The 24,607-nt window shown below is 35.4% G+C and overlaps 1 protein-coding gene across 1 annotated transcript in view; it reads left to right on the top strand.

Annotated features, from left to right (window-relative positions):
- CACNA1D (calcium voltage-gated channel subunit alpha1 D) overlaps nt 1–24,607 on the top strand; it is a 192,742-nt gene that overhangs the window by 67,344 nt on the left and 100,791 nt on the right. Inside the window, exons 4-8 of the mRNA XM_075514379.1 lie at nt 157–296; nt 4,195–4,337; nt 5,753–5,905; nt 6,893–7,089; nt 20,513–20,616. Coding sequence (XP_075370494.1) covers nt 157–296; nt 4,195–4,337; nt 5,753–5,905; nt 6,893–7,089; nt 20,513–20,616 — 737 coding nt within the window. The remainder of the gene's footprint in view (nt 1–156; nt 297–4,194; nt 4,338–5,752; nt 5,906–6,892; nt 7,090–20,512; nt 20,617–24,607) is intronic.

The raw sequence follows: 24,607 nt of genomic DNA, 5'->3' as shown, positions 1-24,607 counted from the left end.
CTATGCAATTAATGATAGCTGTAAGATAAACTGCCATGAAGTATTGTATCTCCTTAGTCCTGATCAACAGAACTTACCCACTTACTGCAAATTCTAACTAGTAAAAGAGCTGTTAAATCACATTGTCTTTCATTGTACTTTTTTTGTCTTTTACAGGAAAAAGTAGAATATGCCTTCCTGATAATTTTTACAGTTGAAACATTTTTGAAGATTATAGCCTATGGATTATTATTACACCCCAACGCGTATGTCAGAAATGGATGGAATTTATTGGATTTTGTAATAGTAGTAGTAGGGTAAGTAACTTATCCTTCATTATACAAAGATTTTAAATCTTCTTTACAGTGAGGTAAGTACAGGTCTATTTGTCTGTAATGGCCTATACTTGATTTCTATTCCTTTGGAGTAAAAGAATGAACTGATATGAGTGAAAAATTCAAAACAAAGTCCTAAAAGTTCTCAACGCTATCTGTGGCTGCAGGCTGTATTGCGTAATCAGCTTTATAGTAAAAGTTCCCAGGGAATTCTGAGTTCTGCCAAAAATTTTCCTTGGTTGTTGTCTTGCAGAATCTTTTCCATCTGATTTTTTTCCAAGGTGAACTCCTGATGTCTTTCCAGGTGATAAAGGTTGATCTGTGTAGGTCCATACATTGTTATGTCATTTATTCATTTATCCCTATGCTGTGGTTATGTGGAGTTCATCTGTTCTACAAAGACCTCTGGAAGAACCCACATGTTTCGAAGTGGAGGAGAGTGATCAGGGGAGACAGTTAACTGAGTCATTCTTTGACCTTCCCAAAGTCGGAGGAAAACTGGACATTTAAGTACTTTCCTTTGGGGTGCTGCACATCAGGCCCCATATATATATAATTTTGGCTTGCCTGGGGGAGAATGTATGTTAAAAATGTTTGGGGTTTTTTTAACCCTGTGCACCTTGCTGTACCAGGAAACCCTGGACAGTTTGTTCTGCTCCTCAGAGGAGGGACTGCTTGGGCCTTATGCAGGTTACAGAAGAGCGGAGAGTGGAACATCCCACACTTACATTATACACCTGCTTATGATAAATAACACATCTGGCTTTTTTGTCAGCAACTTCATGTCAATGGTTGTGCTAGTTCATTAGAAGATCCTACCTTCAGGTATCTAGGGAATTAATCTTGAGGCATATATTCCTCACTTCCCTAAATATGGAGGAGATTATATTGGAAGAAAAGGAATTGCCAGTACTGTAAATTTTGTTTGCTGAAAACATTTATTGATATAGCACATGAAGAACACTATCCACATATAACTTTGTATGTTGTGGCTGGCTTGCAAAGAAGACCTTGGCATGCAGTGTGCAATTCTAATTTCATTTTTAAGTTCAAACTGTATCAAGGGTTGCCTGTAATTGAAAAGGCCCAGAAATTAGAGTGCGTGCTGCTCTTAACTCACATCATTACATTAAGGGAAAAGAAAAAGACGCAAAGCAAAGGAATTTGTAGTAAAGCATTATTAAATTTGGGCAAGTATTATGAATGTATGAATATCCAATTCATAACTATTTGATTCTGAGATGGTAAATGTTACTGAGAAGATTGTATTTGGGCCAGTTGCTTGGCATTTAGGCAGTTTTGGTCCAGGACTAAAATTTGTATATAAATAGATCCTTCATCAGGTCAGGTCATTCTCAACAGATTGGCCTCTGTGCCTGAAGGGGAAGCTTGGTGGGCAGGTGTGGAGACTATCACACATAAGAGCTCTATTCTCTTGCCAAGCCATCACTTGAATAGACCTCTTCCCTCTCGTCAAGTGACCATGGAGTTACAGTAACCCTGGAGCAGTCTAATTAGCATGACCTCTATCTTTGGCTGTGTCCTAAATACATGATAACTAAAAAATTTTCCATTAACTCATAAAACACTCATTATTGAGGCTAAATCTAGTTAGGTCAAATGCTCACACTGAATCCAAGGAAAACACGAAGAAAAAAGGACTACGTTTTATCAAATACCTAAAATATCACACTAAGATTTAAATCCTAGCTCAAAACCAAAAGTTTTGGAATATGAACTATTGTGTAGGTTATCATTGGTCTACCTGGAAGACAAGGTGGACCCTTCATAAAACGTCAGGCACTGACAAAACTGTGAGCAATGTTTTTGTTCTTGCACTCTGTGAACAATATTTTTGTTTCTTCTTTTAAGAAGAATACAATCCACATAAGCAAGTAAGCAAGCATGAGTCCATTTATTTAATTAATACTTAAAAGCCCAGTGAAAAATTGATTTTCATATATAACCCAAGGTGGATATGGAATCACTTCTGGATCTGATTTTATTTGACTAGTTTCATTGTGAAATTTAATTAGGTATTTTAATAGCTTTGACAGAGCTGCCATGATGTCCTATATTGAATGTATTAGATGAAATTTGCTTCATGTGCTTTCTCAGCAGAAACTGTAGCAGTTCAAATGCATAAATCTTAATTATACCAAAAGAAATTTCTACTAGCAAAAGGGAAGCATGTATAGAGACTTTTTTCCACAACATCAAATTTGGCATTTAAACTTCGGTAAACTGTATGGGAAAATAAATTTCAATTGTAAAAGTAATCAAGGAGATCAATGGTTTTATACCTAAATGGCTTTATAGGATAAGCATAAAATGACAGAGCTGTAGACATAGCTGTGAATGTGATGTTTTCTCCTGTCTTTTTTACTTCTCTCTGAAACCAGCCAGAGTATGAATTACTTTCAGAGCGGTCTACTACTTGCCTGCATGCTATGCCACATAATTTCCATTGATTTCTATGAAAGAATAAGGTCCTGGTAGAGAAAGCTTTCATAGCACCTTCCTATGCCTGTAGCCCTTTAATTTTCTGAATGAGGTATGGGCTGACAGGCTGAAAACAGCTTCTCTTAATTTGGGACTTGATTCAGAAGTCTGTTTAATCATGTCTGCCTTTAGAGCATGAATAGTCACTCTGAAATCATTGAGATGGCTCATTTTCTTAGAATTATGCTTCTGTTAAATTATAGGGCTGAATCAGGACCTGAAATATTAAATGTCTGGGTTTCTATGCTTATAGCAGTATGTAGGTTGCTAGTGTTCATTCTGAGATCTGTAGTCTTCGTGGCTGGGTTTCACTCTGGAGGGGAATGAAGCAGAATAGGGATGGGTATTGACTGATACAATTGCTTACTGGGGGAAGAGAAAGTCTTCAATATCCTATTTGGGGCAACCTGTTAAATATTACATGATTTTTAGCAACTATCCAGCATGACAGAGTTGTGACCCAGAGCTGTGAAAACTTTTCTTGACAAAACCAAAAACCTGCACATTTCAGGAGTCCTTTACCAGTGTGAAACATTTCAGGATTACAAAACTCTATTGACTTGATAATCCTTTCAGGAGAAGTTCAGTTTTGCAACTACTGAACTACAGACTCTGTGCAAAGGAAAATATAGTTTGTATGGTCTAGCCACAGTCTAGAAAAACCATGCATCTGAAATGTAGGGCCAAACTAAAATAAACCTAAGGTTACTTTGCACTTCAACCACTTCCATCACTTCGAATTGCTGCTAGAAGTAGGAAAGAAAAATAAAACTCTTGTCTTCCAAACTGTTCTAATGACTGACTAGCTCGTTTCTGCAGTGAAGAAATACAATATAATAAATGAGTCATCTGGGAATATTTTTATCCTCAAAGATATTATGTGTGAGAAATAAATCTTTTTGGTGTTATTAAATGTTGGACTCTAATTATTTTTTCATATATTCAGTTTTTGCTGACTGTATTTAGAATATTGAACTGCAGTGTCACTTGGAGTTCATATATTCCATCAAAATTAAAACAGATGGTTTCTTGTGATTGTCTATTTCATGTTCTAAAGAGAAGACTAATTCTCCAAACCTTACAGCTAAAACATTTGAACAAAGAAGTGGCAAAGTAGCTTCATTTATTTAAAAATAGCAGATTGTATATACAAGCAGAATGCTAATTTATTGGATACTGTGTGATCATTGCTCTCTGGAGGGATTAGAAACTCTTGCACTTAATAAGTCTTCCTGTCATGATTTAATGTGTAAATATACCTCTCATTTTGACAGCTGAACAGCTTTTCAGAATTATCTGCAGTTCAAGTAATTTCCTAATACCTTTGATTGTATGGTAAATGGATAGTGATGACCTTACCCTTTATCTCATTTTCTAGATTATTTAGTGTAATATTGGAACAATTAACCAAAGAAACAGAAGGTGGCAGCCACTCAGGTGGCAAACCTGGTGGCTTTGATGTCAAAGCCCTAAGAGCCTTTCGTGTATTGCGACCTCTCCGGCTTGTATCAGGAGTGCCCAGTAAGCTCTCTTCTCTTTAATTCCATTGGAATGAATACTGTAACTGATCCGATTATTTGACTTTTTCTTGTTCCAGACACTAACAGAAATGAGATAATATAAAGTTGATTTTTTGTTACCCGGTTATGTGTATAAAGTGAGTTTTGAGATGTATGATACCCTATTTCAAGTTGAAAAAAGGATTGTGAATTCATTCAGTGTCTGATCTTCTTACACAGTTCAATAAGCAGATGGGGAATACACTTCCTTTTTAGAAGCTTTATATAAAAGTAAATTACATGTTAAAATATAAATACACTAGAAAAAAAAAATTCAGATTTTTTTTTTTATTCCAAGACCCTGCAGATCTGAAAGTGTAGGTGGTCCTAAAATAGTTTATATGTTGGTAAGTGTATGCCAAAGCACATTACACATTTCATATTTCCTGCCCCCTCCAGTGCACATGAATGCCTTCTGTTTATCTCAGTAGAGCTAACAGATAAATTAGGAAACTTAAAAAGTAGAACGGTATTATTTAAAGAAAGCAATTGAATTTTCTGATAATCTTTCCTATTTTCTTTTAATAAATTATTAATTACTGAAGCTATTTGGGCTGAATAAGAGGTTCATGGCTTACAATTCAGCTCTTTCCAAGACATTTAAAAGAAGAATCCTAATGCTGTGTTTATTATATCATAGTCTGTTACATGGAAATGATCGTGATGGTATATATTTAGCAAAAGAACTTAAGTGAAGAAAGAAGCAATCTTAGGAAATGTCAGAAAGGAAGTCTATTAAAATAAATATGAGCCATATTTTGTTCTCATTGGTACTGAGGCAGCTTCATTACTCTGGGATTTACTTCTGGTAAGACCAAAATTTGGCTAAATATTTAATTAAGGAGTAAAGAAAAGAAAAATGAAGTAGTTCTGAAAGTGGTGTGAGGGATAAATGCTGAAAAAGTAAGCTTGTTCAGAGTAAAAATGTGTTTTCCCAGGTAACTATATTTATCTCACCAGACCAAAAATACAGTTCCACAATTGGCCGAGAGTACATTTTCTCAGGACTTGCCACAAAGTTGTGGTTGTAGCACAGAACTTTTTAAAGGTCATATAAAATGACCTACAGCCACACATTGACTACATGCCCTTTCTTTCTAAAAAAACATAAATCCTTGTGACATGTTTCAAGCATTGACTTCTATGGCATAACCTTTATTAACAGAGGAAATAATTAGACTTTGACACAACGGTTTAGATTCTTATGAAGTATTTTATGTTACAGGAACATTTTGTGGCTCTAGGCAGTATAAATTTGTTTAAAACTGATTCACTCTGCATGCCTGTTAATTTCTAACAATGTGTAATTGTAGAAAATTTGGTAAGGCAAGGCATAGAAGTCTGGTTCATATCTTGTATTCTCTTTTTTTCTTTTAGGTTTACAAGTTGTCCTGAACTCCATTATAAAAGCCATGGTCCCCCTCCTCCATATTGCCCTTTTGGTATTGTTTGTAATCATAATCTATGCTATTATAGGATTGGAACTTTTTATTGGAAAAATGCACAAATCTTGTTTTCTTATTGATTCAGGTAAGGTAGTGAAACTGGTAAGTCATGAAACTGTTGACTAAAATAAGGGATTAATTCTGTTTTCTTTCAAGTCTGTGGGATTTCAGTTTGAGATAGAACAGGGACCCGAGCACTAAAACTGTTGTAACCCCAGTTTTCACTGTGGTTCATAATTTTAGGAAGAGTGCATTAAATTTAAAAAACAACAACAACAATGCAAACTAGTTAGAGACTAGAAAATGCTCTGAATAGGTTTTCATTTCTGAAATGTGTAACTGAAATGTCAGTAGTGAAAATAGTAAGGATGACTGTCCACAAGGAACAACTCAATAGTTTTTTCTAATCTCTGATTACTGAAGAGCTAACTAGTCCTATTCTAGGGAAGATATACTTTCCTGAGTTCACAGTCGGGCAGTATCTCTCCTTCAAGATTGTGGCAGTGTGGTAAGAAGTGCAGTTTTGAAATGAGTAATGAAAGAAAACAGTGATCCTCTGTCCAGGGGAAATGATGAAATGAAAGTGGTTGTTATGGGAGAATTTTGAAGGAGTGAAACATCATGATGGAGTATCTGATGGCTAAGAGTACATTTCTGTCAGCTAAGTAACGAAGTAGACTATATGTAGGAATTAGTCCAGACCTGTTTCCTTCGTGGTCCATATGTTAGTATGAAGTGGCATGAAGTGAAGAAACAGCAATGATGAGGAAAAAAAAAAAGTAGCATGGGGAGATTCTGAAGAGATGTGTTCTATTATTACATGCTTCTTTCCACTGCTTAATTACTCAAGCTCTTTTATATGTTCAGTTTTGATTAGCCTATTTTAAGGCTGTAAGGCCTAGATGTGAGAGGCACTAAAAGTTCCGAAGCTCCCACAGGTTGCCTTTCTCAGCATTTCTCAGGTTGATATCTAGATTTACCTTCCAACAGGGTTGATATTTCTTTATGCAAAGAGTTAACTCACAAAAATTTGAGAACTGAAAGTTCTGATTTTCTTTTTGTCAATTTTCAGATATACTAGTTGAAGAAGATCCAGCACCTTGTGCATTCTCAGGGAATGGACGTCAGTGTGTCATGAATGGCACTGAATGTAAGGGTGGATGGGTTGGACCAAATGGAGGCATAACCAACTTCGATAATTTTGCATTTGCAATGTTGACTGTGTTCCAGTGTATCACCATGGAAGGATGGACTGATGTGTTATACTGGGTAAGTTCATAAGTCACTGAGCTTTGTTTACTTTTAAACAAGCTTCAATGTTCAAGTGAGAGATAAGCTGTGTTTTACAATACTGTCAGTGGGAAATCTTGGTGAGTTTTGCAGGAGATGAGGTCAGCTGCATACTTTTTCCAGTCACAGCATGGTACTGGACTCCTCAGGCTAAAAGGACATTTTAGAAACAAATTTATTCATTGCTTATTTGAGGGGGTTTTTGCCTATTCCATTTGGATGAATGTAATGCTACATTTATGTCCTTTGGACTAGCATTTTTTCGTGCAAGCCTACAGTTCTTAAGTATGTCTTTTCTGATTAAGCTTAAAAGCTCTCTTTTTGCAGTATTTCTGCAAAATATTTCACGATATTAACATAAATTAGAACAAAGCAAGCTCTCAACTGTCATTGCTTGTGTGGGGACTGCAAACCGTTTGTTAACTGTTCAGAAACAACAAATCGCAAGAGCTGTGAGCCTGACGTTGTCTCCACAGAAGCAGCAAAGGGTATTAAGGAAACTAACTGTGTAAGTCCCCACCTTTAAAAGCTACTCTAGCATCGGGTATGGAACCTCCACAATCTTTACAATAGAAACAGACAGCTGGACATGGACTGGAAAACTGAAGATATATTTAGTCCTGATTTTACAAATGAGAACGGAGGAAAAAGAACACACAGATTTTTAAAGGACTAGGGTCACCTAAATATACAGGTAGACATTTCTCTGCCTAACCTCATTCCAGTCTAAGGACATTACATTCTTTTGTGAATCTTTAAGCACCTAGTTATCTGATGTGAGTAATTTGTCCAAGGTCATTCAAGAAGTCTGTGACAGAACCTACCTACCGTAGGTGCTGAAAAACAATGAGAATATTCTGTACTACTTGCTACTCGGCAGTAAGTCTTTGCAGCAATTAGGACCTTATAACACATATAATTTTAACAGTTCAAATATTGGAAAATATTTATGAAAGAAGAAAATGATTACTAGTAAGGATCACTATTAGCAAGCTGTTAAAAATGGATGAGCTATCTCAAGATATATCTTACTGGAACTATACTCTAGGTCACGTTGCTCACAGCAGCTCACATTTTGAATTTCTTTAAGTTTGGCCAAGTGGGACTATTTACTAATAGCACATCTGTTGTGGAGTATTGGATACAAATAAGGATGTAGTGTTACCCAGTGAATGAACACTTAATTTCATGTGGTGATTTGTTGCAAATCAAGGTGAAATATGCTGTTGCTAAAAAATATAATACCAGAGTGTAGTCTCAGATAAAATCTGTGGTACTAGAATATGGAGATGTTTTTAAGATAATGTCACTGTTAAAGATGGTAAACTGGCATTCTTTTAGGATTGAAAGACAAAAGAATTTGGCAAAACATGAATCTCTGCTTCCATTGTCTGTTATCAGGGATACAAAATTGGCTATAAACATGCAAACCTTCAATACTAAAGAGTCTAAAAATAATGCATAGCTACATATAGGCCAATGTATTGTTTCTCATAGTGTAGGTTTATCAACTCTTTGGGTTTTGCTCTCCAACTCTTCCTAATTTTCTCAAAGAGACTGTGTGAATGTAGAATTAGTATGTGCTTTATATGATTTGTGTTCATGATGATGACAGTTATTTTTATCCCTCCTGAAAGAAAAGGGAAGGTGTGCCATGATTCTCTAGAAAAAAAGCCACACATTTAACATCTTTCAAGGCAAAAATATGCCCACATTTCAGTACCTGATAATTCTTCCAACTGTCACCATTTTTTTCAAGAAAAATGAATGTAAAAACTTTGGGGAGTTACTGTATTTAGAATAGGATTGTTACAAAAGATATAGAAACAATTTAAGCTGAGTGGCTCAGTATTAAACATTTTTCCCCTAAGAATTAATGAGCTAATTGACCTGATGCTTTTTAAGAAATCATTGTAGAGTCTCCATTGACAGTACAAAAAAGAAAACCATTAAAATAGGATGCTGAATAGTGTCATGATCAGACAAATGCAAGGCATGAAAAAATTAAAAATTAAAAAAAAATCAAAACTGCACATGAGTGATTTATTTCTCTATAATGAGTTCCTGTTGTAGAAGATATTTACAGGTACACAGATGTCAGTTTTCATTTTATTACAAATGATACTGGGATTATTAGACAGAGAAGCAAATATTTATTGACCTAGTGAAATACAATCAAAGTCAGACATTCAAGTGGCTTTGGAATCTGTCTTAACTGATGTTTATATAATTAAATTATAGACCTGGATTATTTCTATCTGTAGACCAACAGATTTCCCATTGTCAAGCTGAAATTACTTGCTGAGGACAAGAGAAATGACAAATAGTATGTTTTAATTTTACCCCTGGATTAAGCTGAGGTAGATTTAGCTATTGCTAGCTAAAAAATTGGAAAGGATTTTGTTTTAATTGCAAATTGTTAAAACATTAGGGGTATACCAGATTGTAATAAAAATGTCCAAGGAATCCAAGGAAACCATTTTAGCTAGAGGTGCATGGGTTTTGTGGGTTGGTTTTTACTTAAAAATCTGTTGATGATACACAGACTGTTTATGTTTTGTATAAAACTCATTCAAATGCAACCAAAACCACAAATATTAGAAACTGCACAAAATTCTGATTTCCATTTGGTCACGGTGTGAACAGTAAAATTAACTATGTAGGCTTATCTCACTAACAGGTGTAATCGGAGTGGGTGAAATACGTGCAATATTTTGGATCATGCTATGTGGCATTCTGTTAGCAAGAATGACAGCTGAAAATGACAGCTTCCAATAATGCTCACTAGCACAGCTTGTTATCACCTGGCCAACAACAGTAAACTCGGCTTAAAAATTTTCCAAGCATCAATAATGATTTTTCTCTTATGCATTTCTATTATAGATTGAGGGCTTGATCCTGCTACTGTTAGGCACCCTTCAGATCCTGGTGACTCACATGGACATCCTGCTGCTCACCAGTTTGCATCTGAATCCCATATGTCCTAATATTTTTTAGAGTGTCTTCATCTGGCTACTTTTCTCTCTGTAACTTATGTGTAACTCACTGGATAGCATGTATTACATGTTTTATCCACAAAAAATGTGACTCCTTAGTGCCAAATGCTAGACTTCACTATAGAGGTTAAGGGGTAGCATCCTTGTTTTTACCAGCCAGTGCAGCATATGTGTTCCCAGATTGTAAAATAGGTTTGTGGCTGCACATCTGTATGTCTTCTCCATTTATATCAGGACTGTGTTTATTCCCAGTCACAGTCCTTTCTGTTTGCTCTCTAGTCCTAGCTGAAGGCTTATGCTATTAGTTTTGGATCCCAGTGCAGTCCTTGTTATTGGCAAAGTGGCAGCCTCTGTGTGCCCCAGTTTTTAATGCTCTGTCTCACATTCTAAGGCTGAGAGCATAGTATCCTTTGCCTCATTTTTGGTTTATGCTAGCAAGCATTCAAGAATTACAAAATTTGAGCCTGCATTTGCATATCTGGCTCTAGATTTTTTTTCCCCATGTCTTTCAAACATCTAGATTTATAGTCTATTAATGGCAAACACGTATTTTATAAATTGCTTTTTATTTTTAGCTGTTTCACTTGATACGTAGGAACACACATAATGAGCAGTGGTACTTGCCAGTAAAACCCCCAATTTTCCCATGAGTACCAAAATTATCACATTTAATTCTTCTTGTTTTCACCATAGTGAAGTTACCCTGAGTTACTACACTTGAATAATCTATACTGGCACTACTGTAACTTGAATGAGAGATAGGCAGGGCCTCTGTGAAACAAAGTACTGTGTGATGGGTTGCCAGAACAGTTGTTTCAATGATGGAGCAACTGTATTAGTGGCTACTGAATTTTACTAAGTCAATTTTATGGACAGACATTGCATTACTAGCTCAAATATTAACAGCTCCTCAGTTCTCTGACACCTAGCTAGCACTATTCATATTTTATCTTGGAGATTTTTGAGATTGAAGCTGAAATTTCTGAATAATGGTACATTGATGTCTTATATGGTTTTGCCTATTAATACACCTACTGATATGTTAACAAGTATTCTTTCAAGGATTAATGTTTAAAATACACAATTCATTACCTGAAATGTCTAAGCAATTTAAAATATATCTAAAACTTGCATAAGGTTTAAGGAAAGGGGTGTCAGGTTTTTTTAATGTACCCTTTACTAATATGTCAACTTCTTAAAACTGTGTCCTTTACTACTGTTTGATAGTAACATATGTTATCATCAAAGAAATACGTCATTCATAATTCCTCTGCTTTTTATAACAAAAGGAAGTGTGCACCTAGAAATCTGTTTCTTGCTTTAGAAATTAAGCTTTATATGCCCCAATATACTCCTTGAAGCATCTTAGAACATTTGAAGAAAACCAGTCATTTCTGTAACACCGTCTGTTTAGGCTGCACTGCACTTTTGCATATGTCTACTATGCAAGTGTCTACACAGCCATTACATTAATATTACTGGAAGTAACATATCAAGATAGAAAAGGCTGCATCAATATTTCTTTGAATGTGTTTCCATAACCAAGTACAAGAGCTGTGGCTTCCTTACTAGCTTTCCAGTAGTACAAGATGACTGTCTTTTATTGTGCATAAACTAAAAGGTAGAAAATCATTATATGTTTGTTTTCTAACTGGATGAGAATTTGAAAGAATGATTATAACTCCCATATAAACCTATGCGTAGAAAAGACAATAATTACAATAATAAAACAAAGCAGTCTATTGATTTTTCAGAATGTCAGTCAGATGATCAGGAACTCAGACAATCTTCTAATCATGTCACTTTGTAGAATGCTCCTAGTTCAAGAATCTTAAAAGGACAGCCTACTCAGAAGTATTATAAGGGGATATAATGTACTTGAAACCAGCTGATGTGGAGCCAAAGATTTTTCCTAAACACAAGCAAATATTTTGCAAATATATCTCACAAGAAAACCCATTGGCTCAGACACAAAATGTATTATTAGTCCATAACAAAAAGTTGCAAAGTATGTTTGAAGTATTATCAAAACTGTCATCAGAGTGCTGAGCAGGAATCTCTAAAAAAAAAAAAAATTTTCAAAAAATGTGACCAACAGTCAAATAAGCAATAATACTCTAGAACTTTGAATTGAATGATTTAATAAACCAATGGGAAACAACTACTTTGGGTGATTTAAGTCATATTAGTCACATTACAGCTGCAGAAATGGAAGGCATGTGTTATTGCATCCAAACAATACTTGTCAGCAATGAATTTCAGCTTACAGCCTGAGAGAAGTCAAAGGGTGCTTGACAGCTTTTTTCCTTTTGTACATCAGCTGCAAATATTCAGCAAATGATGTTAAAAATTGTGAGGGAATATGCTAGAAAAATCTTAGAAAATATTTATTTCTGCCTTTGTCTGTTACGTACTAAAGATAGCTTAATGCTATTCTCTTAGCATCACTCAACACCACTCACAGGTCATCTAAGGGAGACTATTCAGTGAAACAAGGCAGCTCATCCCCAAAGGCATTGATGTGCTGGATGCACAGTGCACCCAGCCTTTGATGACTACATAGCCAGAAATTTAACACGTGATATTCAGCTGGGGAAAGAGTGATAGAAATTTTGGATAACCGTATTAATATACTGCATAAATCACACTTAAGAGCCAGGAATTGCAGGCAGGATTTTTTGAATTTGCATGTTAATTACTTGAATCCAATTTCATGTTAAAATCTAGCTTAACCCCCTCACCTTTTAGGTAATGATTTGGACTAATTACTTTTTTATATCCTCTAGATATGAAAAGCTCCAAATCAACCAGTTTTAGATTGCAAAGAGACAAGACTTAAATTGCCGATAACTTAGAAACCTCAGAAGGAGAGAAAAGGAATGATCAGAAGGAGAGAAAAGGAATGATCAAATTCAGACGTGCAAACAGAGCTACCAAGCCAAGGAATATACATATTAAAAGTTTGAATTAGCATTGAAAGGTGTGATCATATAATAATTTTTTTTTTTCAAATTAGCATCTTAACACAAAGAACCCACCTGAGGAGGATTTTAAACTACCTCACAGGGAAATATCTTTCCCATGAACTGAATTTGATTTACTTGGACAAGATATCTAGTATCTTAGTCTTAGCTGATGCTGACCTGTACTGCAGTCAAAGCATGGAACTTGTCATAGATCATTGCAAATACTCAAAAGAACATAGTATTTCTCCCCAGAAAGTTTAAATAAAACGGATAGAAACTGGATTAGAAGTAGGCTAGACTTTAGGTAGTGGTAAGAACTCCACTAGTTGAATAGCTAGAGTTTCTTCCGAAAACTTTGCCACAAGAAGTAAACAATCCTTTTAAAATCATCTAGTTCCCAGACTGTCCCAGGATAACAGTTTAGTAGGTACATTCAGATCTACCTTGAGTATTGGGGTTTTGTTCATTGTTTCTGCACAAACTAAGGTAACAATTTTACATCATCAATCCAAATAGTACATGCTATTATGCTTGCATTTTTTTGTATCCAGCATATGGGAAATGTTAAATACATCCAATTATTATATAGTGTTGTATGGTACATATATAGGTGGCATAGCAGATATGAAAAGAAAAAAGGTATTTAGTACAGATCACCAAAGTGGATACTATTACTCTGTGCATTTTAATATTTAAAAATAAACACACTGTTCGTCACATTAGTTAATTCATTTCAATAGTTGTTTGAGCCCTGAGATTTAATAAACCAAATCAGTACATAGATTTTATAAATTTCTTATGTGAAATTAGTTTGGGCAATATAGATAAATAGGTAGAAACACTAACAAATTATTAATCCTAAATTAACATGCTGCAACCAATGAATGAATCAAACACTTCCATTTTGTTATACCTGGAATATAGAGTTTGTTAAACCTGGTAGAGTCCTCCCACAATCCAACAGAAAACCTTCTCTGGGTTACTACTTTGTAGAGGCAGTACTCTTCATTTTGTTATGGTAGCTTCTGTCTGCTCTGCAGGTTCAACCTGGTATAGCTACCTTAAAAAGAGAAAATAATTTCTTAGCAGTCACATTTGACAGCTAGGCTTTCCTTGAACCAGTTATTTGACACCTCCACCCCTCCCCTGGTTAAAGACAGTAAGCTGATTAATGATATGCCACCAACAGTAATTAGCTAAAATACTGTAGTTTGCATCTAATGCTATCTGAATGGAAAACAAATTAAGACCTGCATCTAAACTTATTTCTAATCAACATTAGAAAAAAAAATTATAAGCAATCAGCTTTGAAGAATACATGCTTTATTTGACTACCTAAATTATGCACTTCATTAGCTAACGATGGATAAAAATAACAGAAGGTAGAAATTGAGGTCTGTTCAGATAGATCAAAGAAAATTAATAAAACTGAAGCACTGTCTTACAAGTCGAGGTTTAATTTGGGACGGTCACTTATATGTGTCCTATATGCAACTTTATATCACAGTTTATGTACAGAAGATGGGGGCCAAATTTAGTGGTGATTAAGTAATTATGAGGCTCTCTAGGTACTGTAGCAATTTTTCAGTTCTCCAAGGGATATATTTCTCTTTAGCCTGCCTTAATGCCCGAGCCATGAAATTCTGATTTTCCAGCTGTTGCTGAGCTGAAATGCTTAACAAAGCAGTGGTCTCCAAGTTCACATCCCACCAGCACATCTCTCGGCTTGTTTCTGTGTTGGCAGTACAACAAAGTTGAGTCTGGCCAACCAGGAGAATGTCAGGGAAATCTGTTCTAGAGTTAAACTCTAGAACCCAGAGAAGACTGAAGATAAAATTGCATGCTTTTACAAACCAGCCTGGAGGCTGCTATGCTTCAAGCACAGCCTATTTTAAGTTAACTTTAAGTTAACTCCACTTCAGCCTAGAATATCCCAGAATAGAACTTTTGAAGCTAGAAGGCTTTGAAAAGCTGTCTGGTATGCTCTAAAATGAGTCGAATAAGTAGCCTGTGATCTGAAGTTTTGTGAACCTACATTGTATGCTTCGAAGAGTGCAGGATTAGTCCCGTTTCACAAAATACTGATTCCTGAAGGATTTTTACACCTGTCAAGAGACTGAGTTTGTCAGTCTTAATAATTTTTAAGATGATTAGGTAGATTAAAGGTAGCAATAAATAAACCCACCAGTTATGTGTCTATTGGAATGTTATAAGAGGAGGAAGGTAAAATTGAAACTAAGGGAACTAAGAAACTTAAGAAATTACGCGAGTTTGAAACTTTGTGAAAAATAATTCAGAATAGGTTCATGCATCAGCTCATTATATCTGTAATAGTACAAATGCAGAATTAGAGGTGTTACTGCATTGCTTTATCATTATCCCCAGTTAGAGCTTATATTAATTGATACATACAAAGAGCTTGCAGCAATTTTCAGTAAACCAGTACCAGGTGTACAGAAAAGAAAGATCTTGATCTGCATTCAATGGCATATGGGGATTTTACTCAGTTACCACAGATAGGGATAAATGAGGCATTGTAATGATTCTTGATTGGTGTTTTAGATTGGAGTGTGCCGTCTTGCTGCTGTGTAATACTAATGGTTATGTCTGCTGTAAATTTGACTTCCTCCCTGTTTCACTTCAGAGTCTTGGTCTCTGATCATCTACACTGCATGGTAATGATAGCTGTGCTGTAGTTGGAGTCAACTAACAAGATAATTCACTCCAAATGCTGGATGAAGCAGTTTCAGACTGTACCAAGTTTGTCCTATCAGCTCAAGATAATCCTTCAAGACTTTGCAGACATATACTCACAAACATGTACATGTAAATATAAAGAGCCAAATATAAAATGAAAATTAATTATTCTCCACCAATTTAACTTGCATAGAGTAACTTGTCTCCAGATCTGGTAGCATCAACAAATGGGACCTTTTATAAGGGCTTTTGAACTGTTAGTTACTGTGTCACTCATGAAAGGGATAGGAAGAGCTTCAGAGTTCAGTTCAAAATTCTTTTCAAAGCTGTTTAAACATACAAATCTAATTTTACATCTGTATGAAAAGAGTGAAAATGCCAGAGTGTAGCCAAAAGTGGCATCTCTGGAGAATAAGCGGTTTTAAACACTTATCTAACTGTGTAGTACAGGTCTACTGTTGTGGTGAAACAGAATTTCGTGATATGAAAAGTACTTTGTCCTTCATATCATCCATAGTCTCATCTGTCCTCTGGTTGACGTGATGGACAAACTAATTAGAACTGAAATCCAAACAGTAAGACTAGATCTGGAAAAAGGTACAAAGAAGGGCAAGAAGGATGGTACTTGGGGGTGTCTTTGCAGTAGGTGTTATGGATGCTAAAAGCTTAATGGAATCAAAAAGAGATGGGACAACTCTATTGAGAGCCATTAAATATGACACCTCCTTTGGTATAGTACATCCCTGAGCCACAGAGAGTGGGAGTCTTGCAATGCTTTTTGCTGAGGATTTGAGAGATCTCCTAGATTTCCTGGTATTATTTTAGCGTAATTCAGGGGGTTTTATTGTTTATGTTTCTTAGTTGCAACTTCCAACGTATCTGGAATTTGTGTCTTTGTAACTCCTTATTCTGCACTTTGGGTGAGAAGTCAGTATTAATCCTTTCAACTCAAAATACCTTCTTTCTGAGCATGGAGATTTTCCTGTGCTCATATATTAACCAAGCTCTGCCTCAATTTTTAATCAGAAGGCAAATTGACTCCTTTAATCTTTCTTTAATTGAAAGTTATGGAAAATGCCACTTGACATGCATGAAATGAGCAGCAAAGTTTTCCAAAAGGAAAGGACTTCTTTTTATACTTTCATCTCTGGTATTAATTCAATCAGAAATATTACTTCATGAATGGAAATTACAATGCATTACTTGAACAGAGTTTAATTGTTTCTAGAATTAAATGGTAAAATTCTTGAGTAGATGCAGTTTAAGGCTGTTGCTTTTAGGGATTCAATCTTAGATTAGTGCCAAGGTGTTCTACTAGATTAAGGGTTCCTGAGTTAGGAATGCTTTTGAATTTGTTCATCATCTGCCCAAATCAAAACATTTATTGTAGCACTGTTTAGCTGCAGTTTCCAATTTTTACATCACAGGGCATTAGTCCTAGATAGATTAGCCTAAAACATTGGGCTTAAAATCAAACTGCATAAATGAGGAGAAATGTTTTTTCATATGTTACACACTATAAAGTGAATGAAGGAAATGCAAATTACAGTTGCCTGTGCTAATAGAGCCTTTATGACCAACCATGGAAATTTCAGCTTTGCTCCTGGGTTACTAAGTTAGCGCAATGCCTGGCTTCTTGAATATGTTCTCTTTATGAGCAAAAAGAGTGTATCAAGTTGGATTGCAGTGATTCCCAGAGGTCTTTTTTCTCAAAGTAAAATTGCAAATACTAATCTTTCAGTTTTTTCAAAAAGATTTATAGCAGGAAAATGTTGGCATCAACACCAGATGAATTTATGCCTTCACTCTGAACTCTGGTGACTTGCAAACAACTGTTTGCTAATGGTATAGTTCAGTTAGATGCAAAATGCATTCGTATGTATTTGAAATTTAATCAAAACATTCACTCTTATCAGCTGTTGTTAGAAAAACACTTTGCCTGTATCATATGAATCATTTCTATGAAGCAAACTCAATTCTAAAGTAATAAAATAATTATGAGTATGCATTTTAAAAAAACATTGAGTAAATTTTATTCCTAAGCCTTAAGGCCAGATGCCTACAATTGAAAGAAGAAGCAAGGGGCAACATACACTGGGACAAAGCAGAAATTCGGTCTGGTTAATAGGGTGTTTTACTAAATACCTGAGTGTCTTCATTGTTAAGAATTCTCAAATGTAGGAGACTTGCTCTGAGGGAATGGGCATGGGTGATAAAAGAAAACCAAAAACCACAATTGATCTCCTTAGCATGGGCACCTGACGTGCTAAGTATTGATAAAAGTATTGCACAGGAGACTAAGTAGGTCAGTATAATGGCACCATTATGAAAGACTTTATTTTCCATATGAATATGCTGTTGCAGAACTCAACTATGGAAACTTGGGATCTTTAATTTAAGGTAATGATCCCGGCCTTTCTGAATGGCTATAACACTTCTCCATTTTAATTTCTCCAAAATATAGTTTTATTGAAATTAAAAGGAAAAAATCTAAAGCAAATATATATTTTTCAGTTTTTCCTAGCAAGTCTAAGTAATTTTAAGTTACTTTTCAGTACCTCAGTTCAATTACTAAAGCATTTTAAAAGATGATACATAGAGAGATCATTTTAAAGTATGCATGAAGAAGTTGTGTAAAATAATCTTCTTTGGTTACTTAGGAAGTTTGTTTACTTTAGTTAGTATAAAGTGGCATTATTACAGATCACCATTGAAGAAAAGTGGCTATGGGCCTTAACCTGCAAAGACTTAATGCGTGTGCTTATATCTAACCATCCGTAGGGCCACCTTGCAGAAATTGACATTATGATACATTTTTAAAAGGTAGAGGAAAAAATATAGTAAGTAGTACAGTTTGAAAAATGTTTGTTCCCATGTTTAATATGTCTATTCCAACAGAGACATTAAGGACAGGAGTCAAACTTGACTATCAATAGAGCTCAAAGCCTAATCACAAATTTCAGGTACAACAAACACAGCAGCCTTCACGGAAGAGGAAAAAGGTTTGCCCAAAGATTGTTCTACAATACCATATCCAGTCTCAAATGCTCATGCAGTTTTTATTGTCTGCTGAATTTTCATGGCTAAAAAGGATCTTAAGAAGAATCTAATGCAAACTTATCAGTATAAACAAAAAAGCCGGAATAATTCCTCTCCCACAAGAGACATTTCCAACAAGTTCCAAGTCAGAATTATTTTTGTAACTCATCAAAATGTCTTTTTGTACCTGAATGCTACACACAAAACCAATTTCCCTGTGTTTTACAATATATCTTTTTCTGAATAGGCCTTTTTAGATTTCCATGAGTCTGTTCCTTAAGTCCATCTTCTGATTGGTATAATGAGCTCGCTAAGAATAGACAGTGGAAAAGGTCTTTATAGAAAAGCTCGTGTGAGTCTATAAAGAGTGTATTTAAAGCTCAGTTACTTCAACCTTATTTAAAAAAAAAAATCATCAACAACTTCTTAAACTTCATTTAGCCTTGATCTTGATATAATTTTTGTTCACAAGTGTTTCTGGAATATTTCCATGTTTCCACTATGTTTCTAAAATTTCATTTCAGTTTTTCATTTTCCTAAAATTGTGTTCATGTTTTTACACAAATTCATTCTCATTTATTTTTTAATTAATTTAAAATGTCTGACTGCATCCAACTGTAGTATTCCAGGAAAAAAATATTGAAATTCCATGTTACAGAAAAAATAATATTGCTTGTACTGTTGAGAATACATATTACTGTTTGTTTTCTCAAAGGATCATTTATGTAGCTAGGATATATATGAACTGAAAATCCTGATATTTCAATATACTTTACAAGCATAATTTTAATTAGTGAGATCTGAAATTTAATTCATGTTCTAGGTATTAAAGAACAGAACTGTTGCAGTGCTGCATTTACATTTGATAATATTTTTGATCTGAATGCTAGGTTCACTCAGTATTTTGTTTCAGAGTATGTATTAGAAGTGCAAAATGAATGTGGCCAGTGCCTTCTTTCTTGTATTATTGTTCTTTGAATACTGAAAGAATGCATAGAATGCTATCTCACCTGAATGATTAAATTCTCTTTTTCTCTGACTCTTCATTGCTATTATTATAGTGATCTACTCTATAAGATCATCTTATTTCTTGCAGATGAATGATGCTATGGGATTTGAATTGCCATGGGTGTATTTTGTCAGTCTCGTCATCTTTGGGTCATTTTTCGTACTAAATCTTGTTCTTGGTGTATTGAGCGGGTAAGCATACACCTTTTTCATCATGAAGGCAGAGTCCTGAATTCAGTTGCCATGAACACAGAGGTTATCTTATACAGGTGAGAATTCAGTTGTGATGACATCTTTCAATAAACTTCTATTTCTTCCTCCTCTAATTAGAACAGAAACAGTTTTCTGTAGCTATCATATAAATAGCATACAAATACCAAAATCAGAGTTTAGACGTACCAGTATATATTCTTCATGTCCATACTTGTGGCAAAATTATAAAAAGGACTAATAATTCTCCTGCACTTATTTAAATGTTATTTTAATTCATCTTTTAAGGCATCACATCTACAACATAATTTGGGTAAGTAAAGAAATTAAACAAATCTTCATTGATTTTGGGTTTGGTGTTTTTTTTTAAGAACTGAGTAAGCCATAAACTTTCAGTGTTGAAACCTACGTGATCTGGCAGCTGCAAAAAGGACTCTGCTGTTTAATGAATGACTGAATCGTAACTTATTTCCTTACATTTTACAGGTAAATGATGCAATAGGATGTGAATGGCCATGGATCTATTTTGTTAGTCTTATCATCCTTGGCTCATTTTTCGTACTTAACCTGGTTCTTGGTGTACTTAGTGGGTAAGCAGTTGAGTTAACATTGTGTATGCTGCTGCTACTTGTAAGATGGCCTCTGCATTTACTCAAGCTTCTCAGTGATGGCTTTTTGCATGCACTTGAGATTCTTATGTCATCCTACCAGTGTTTGCTCTTTTGACTGAACTGTGTGATTCTAGTGCCTGTATCTGTCTGACATCACGTTCACCATGCTTGCCAAAAATATTCATTAAATGAGGCACTAATCTCCTTGTTCTATCATGTTCCAGCAGGGAGAAATATTATTTTGCACACAGAGATGGGTGGTGCACCTGTACAAATATTCTCCCCTATAGTTATAGGGCAGTGTCCTTTTCTGAAAGCCCAACTTCTGCTTTTGTTCAAATATCCATAAAGTAATTGAAATGTTATTTGTGTTTACCAGTCACATTGCAAAATATTTTTAATGGGTGCTTCAAGATCTGACTTACAGAAAGAGTATGACTAGCTTACCTTGACACAAAGTGTTTAGTGCTTCCTGTATTGTAGAGCTATGTACTGTGTACTGCTGTGACAACCTGCACCAGCAAACTGATACATTTATCAATAATCAAGTATCAATTTAATATACTTGTCAGTGGGAGGCTGTCACAGGTTTTTGTTGGTTTGTGTACTCCAGACTCCAGCCAAGAACTGGTGTCAGTTGTAGCTGTATAATGTGATTTAAAACTGTAGTTTATGGCAACAGTTTGCAAGGTTTTCTTCTTACAGAGCCCCTTACTGAGGTTACAGCTCCACTTCCTTTGCCATTTCCTGGTTTCTAACACACTTGAGCTTGGGAAACTCCAGTTTATGGTAAAGATATTTTCTGATAAATAAATAAAAGATCCTGCTAGCATTTGAATACTAAAAGAAAATTATTATAATTGTATGTGTTAGCTTTTAGTTATAGAACAAATGATACTGTTCTGGCAATCTTAGGCAAGCTGTGGCGTCTTTGTTAGCCAACAGGAAAAATTCTCTTGCATAGAAAGCAGCCTGACACCGTAGTTGATGGTGTCATCAGACTGCTGATTGTGTGCGCAGCCCTATTCATAGCTTTGCCATTTTATACATTAGATTTGAAAGGAATTATATTGTGTTATTATATTCCTGGAAATCAGGCAATCAAACAAAACTTCCCATTGCTGATATGATAACTATGTTACAAGAGCATTTTTATCTGATGAGTAGTTTTACAATGTGTTTTTTAAAATCCTAAGTTGTTTATCTGTGATAGATTACTGTTGCACACAGGAAACGAGGTAAAGCTTAGTTTTACCTTACTGTCAGAATCACTTTACAAAGCAGATGCTTAAAAGGAAAGAGATAGTGCTAAAAACACATCGCTGATTTTTACATTTAATCTCTTCCTTCCAAGACCTACTCTGTAAAGTCTGATTTATACAGTCGTATTGGCTTTGTTTTGTTCAGAGACAAATGCGTCAATTGTTGCACAACTAAGGGCCTAGCTTTCATGTCACAGCCACGCTGGACAACCAAAATAAGAAAGAGGAGGACAGATAAATGAGCGTAGTTGCGGTGTAATTTATTTCTTCTTTTGATACTGTTACCTAACGTTGCTGTGTGACTAGACTTCCCACTGAAGTCATTAGAGGATTAGGTTTTCGCAGTTCCTTTCCCTGGCCCTTAAGAAGGTCATAAGCAGCAATTAGTCTTCTTCCTGTTGTATGAAGGTGTCCTGTGGTAACAGTTAACTAAATATTCCCCTTTTCCCTTGCATGACTTGAATTGTTATTGTTTTCAGATTTTTATGTTTTTAAAAATACGTTGTGGGGAAAGTAATGTCAGACTTGGTATTTTCTTGCACATGTTAATTTCTTCTACTGAAGCCTTGGAAATTGAGAGACCCTCACAGCTAAGCTTTACATTTGATTTAATAAATTTAAAATACTTTATAAGGTTTGTAACATTATGATACGTATGATATTTGTTGGAATATGGAGTTGTTATTTAGCTGCTGCTACAATACAGGGGAAGAGGTGTGCCCTTGTCCTTGGGTTCCATTCTGCAGACAAGAAATCACCACTGATTTCTAGGTATTGCTTCATCCGTAGAGCTCTAATGCTCTTCAGAACCCTTGCCGGCTTGCCTTCGATTTCCAGCGAACAGAGAAGGCAGTGTCAAGTGTGATGTGAACTCTCCTTAAATTCATAAATTTGTTCATTCCTAAATTTATTTTCTGCCATAGTGTTACCTAACTGCAGTGTCCCTTGAGTGCTCAGGGTCCTTGAAGAATTGTTTGAATCCATGTTTGCCCTAAAGATGTGAAAGAGCCTTCCTAACACTCCAGTTTTTTGTTTTCTACACTCCAGTTTTTTGTTTTCTATGCTGAAGAAAATGCTACTAGTGAACTGAGACATGTGGTATATGAATATCACCAATGATTGACATTGAGGGTGGAAGGAGAAAGGAAGAGAGAGTATTCCTAAAAGATACCTATCATACCAAACTAATGTTTGGCACATAGGTGAAGAAAATGTCCTGGCATACTTGTTTGAAACCCTGACAAGGGCCAGTGTGGAATACTGTTACACTGATTTGTTTTGATTACTAAATGCCATCTGTATATCAATAATAAATATTTTTCACATATTTTCTATTTAGACCTACTTGCATAAATTTAGTGGGTAAAAATGATGTACTAGTAAAATCCTATAGATGTGTTTGTATTCCTTGGTAGAAAGCTAATATTTTTCATTCTGAGCCAGGCATTCAATATGTAACACATGCATTTGTTTTTTATTTAAGAGTTACTAGCTTTTACGTTTTATGCTCTTCAAACCATAGCATGAAACTTGGTTTATAATAAATCTACAAAGAAAGTTAAATTTTACTAAACCAATCAAACTTCAAGATGCAAAAATTAGGCCAACTTACTTGAAAAGCATGGCTTTGCGTACAGATTTTGAAAGTAGAATCTGAATGCCTAACACACCTTTTCTGTATGAAAGTGTTACGTCCTGTAATATCAAGTTATGCTGTGTACATTTAAATCTGCTGTTTTGATCTGTTTGTGGTTTTAAAATATTCATTCATTCTCTTTGCGCTCCTTTGTTACTCTGTGACCATCTGCCCATTTGTATTTCTGTAATGCCTCTTGTGCACTGCATGTTTGATGTATTTAGATACTATACAAATGGATGAGAATGATGATTTGGGAGATCTTTTGTTTTACGTCTAGCCATTTCTGAAGGTGAGTATTTCCTGGTGATCCATGTCAGTTTTGTCTGCTGAAGGTGACGTTCTTAGAAATAGAGTTCATATTTTTAATAGCATATGTGTAGGTTAATAAAATAATGTGGGGGGGGGGGATCTGCATGTGGTAAATACTTTAATTTCTGCATGGAAGCTGACTGTGGAGATTTTTTTTCTAAATATTCCCTTGAATAACAAGGATGGAGAGAATTCATAGGCTTGAGGTAATTCAGCTTTTTCAAAATACTCTGTCTTTTACTCTGTATTAGACACTGGTATTATTGACATTCTCAAAGTGAATTCTCAATTGAAAAGCTATTTCAGTTTGCAGGACTCTACAGGAAAAGGGATTGTGAGATAAACACCTCTAGAGCAGCTCTAGTAAAGGCCTCTACAAAGAGCTCCAGAAAGAGGGCTATGGGAAAGGGCTCCAGAACATGCTTTAAATCCATCTCCAATAAATGGCTGGGCAGTTGAACCTTAGACCCAGCTCTGGAAAAGACCTCAAGAAATGGCTCTAGTCCCACTCTGGAAAGGGGCTCTAAAATCGGCCTAAGATCTATTTCTGGAAAGTACTCTAGAAATGGCTCTAGAGCAAACTATAGATGTGGCTCTAGGAAAGGGCCATCTAGCCATCTAGTGATGGCTCTTGGTCCAACGTCAACAGAGGGCTCTGAAGAAGGCTGTGACTCTGGCCTGAGAACAGACTTGACAAACAGGTCCTCCCTAAACATATTAGAAAAAATTGGCTCTAGATCCAGCTCCAGAAATGTGTCTG

This window comes from Mycteria americana, chromosome 11 (genome assembly GCF_035582795.1).
Source record: "Mycteria americana isolate JAX WOST 10 ecotype Jacksonville Zoo and Gardens chromosome 11, USCA_MyAme_1.0, whole genome shotgun sequence".
Lineage (NCBI taxonomy): Eukaryota > Metazoa > Chordata > Aves > Ciconiiformes > Ciconiidae > Mycteria > Mycteria americana.
Note: the sequence above shows the minus strand (reverse complement) of the source record. Positions and strands in the feature narration are given on the sequence as shown.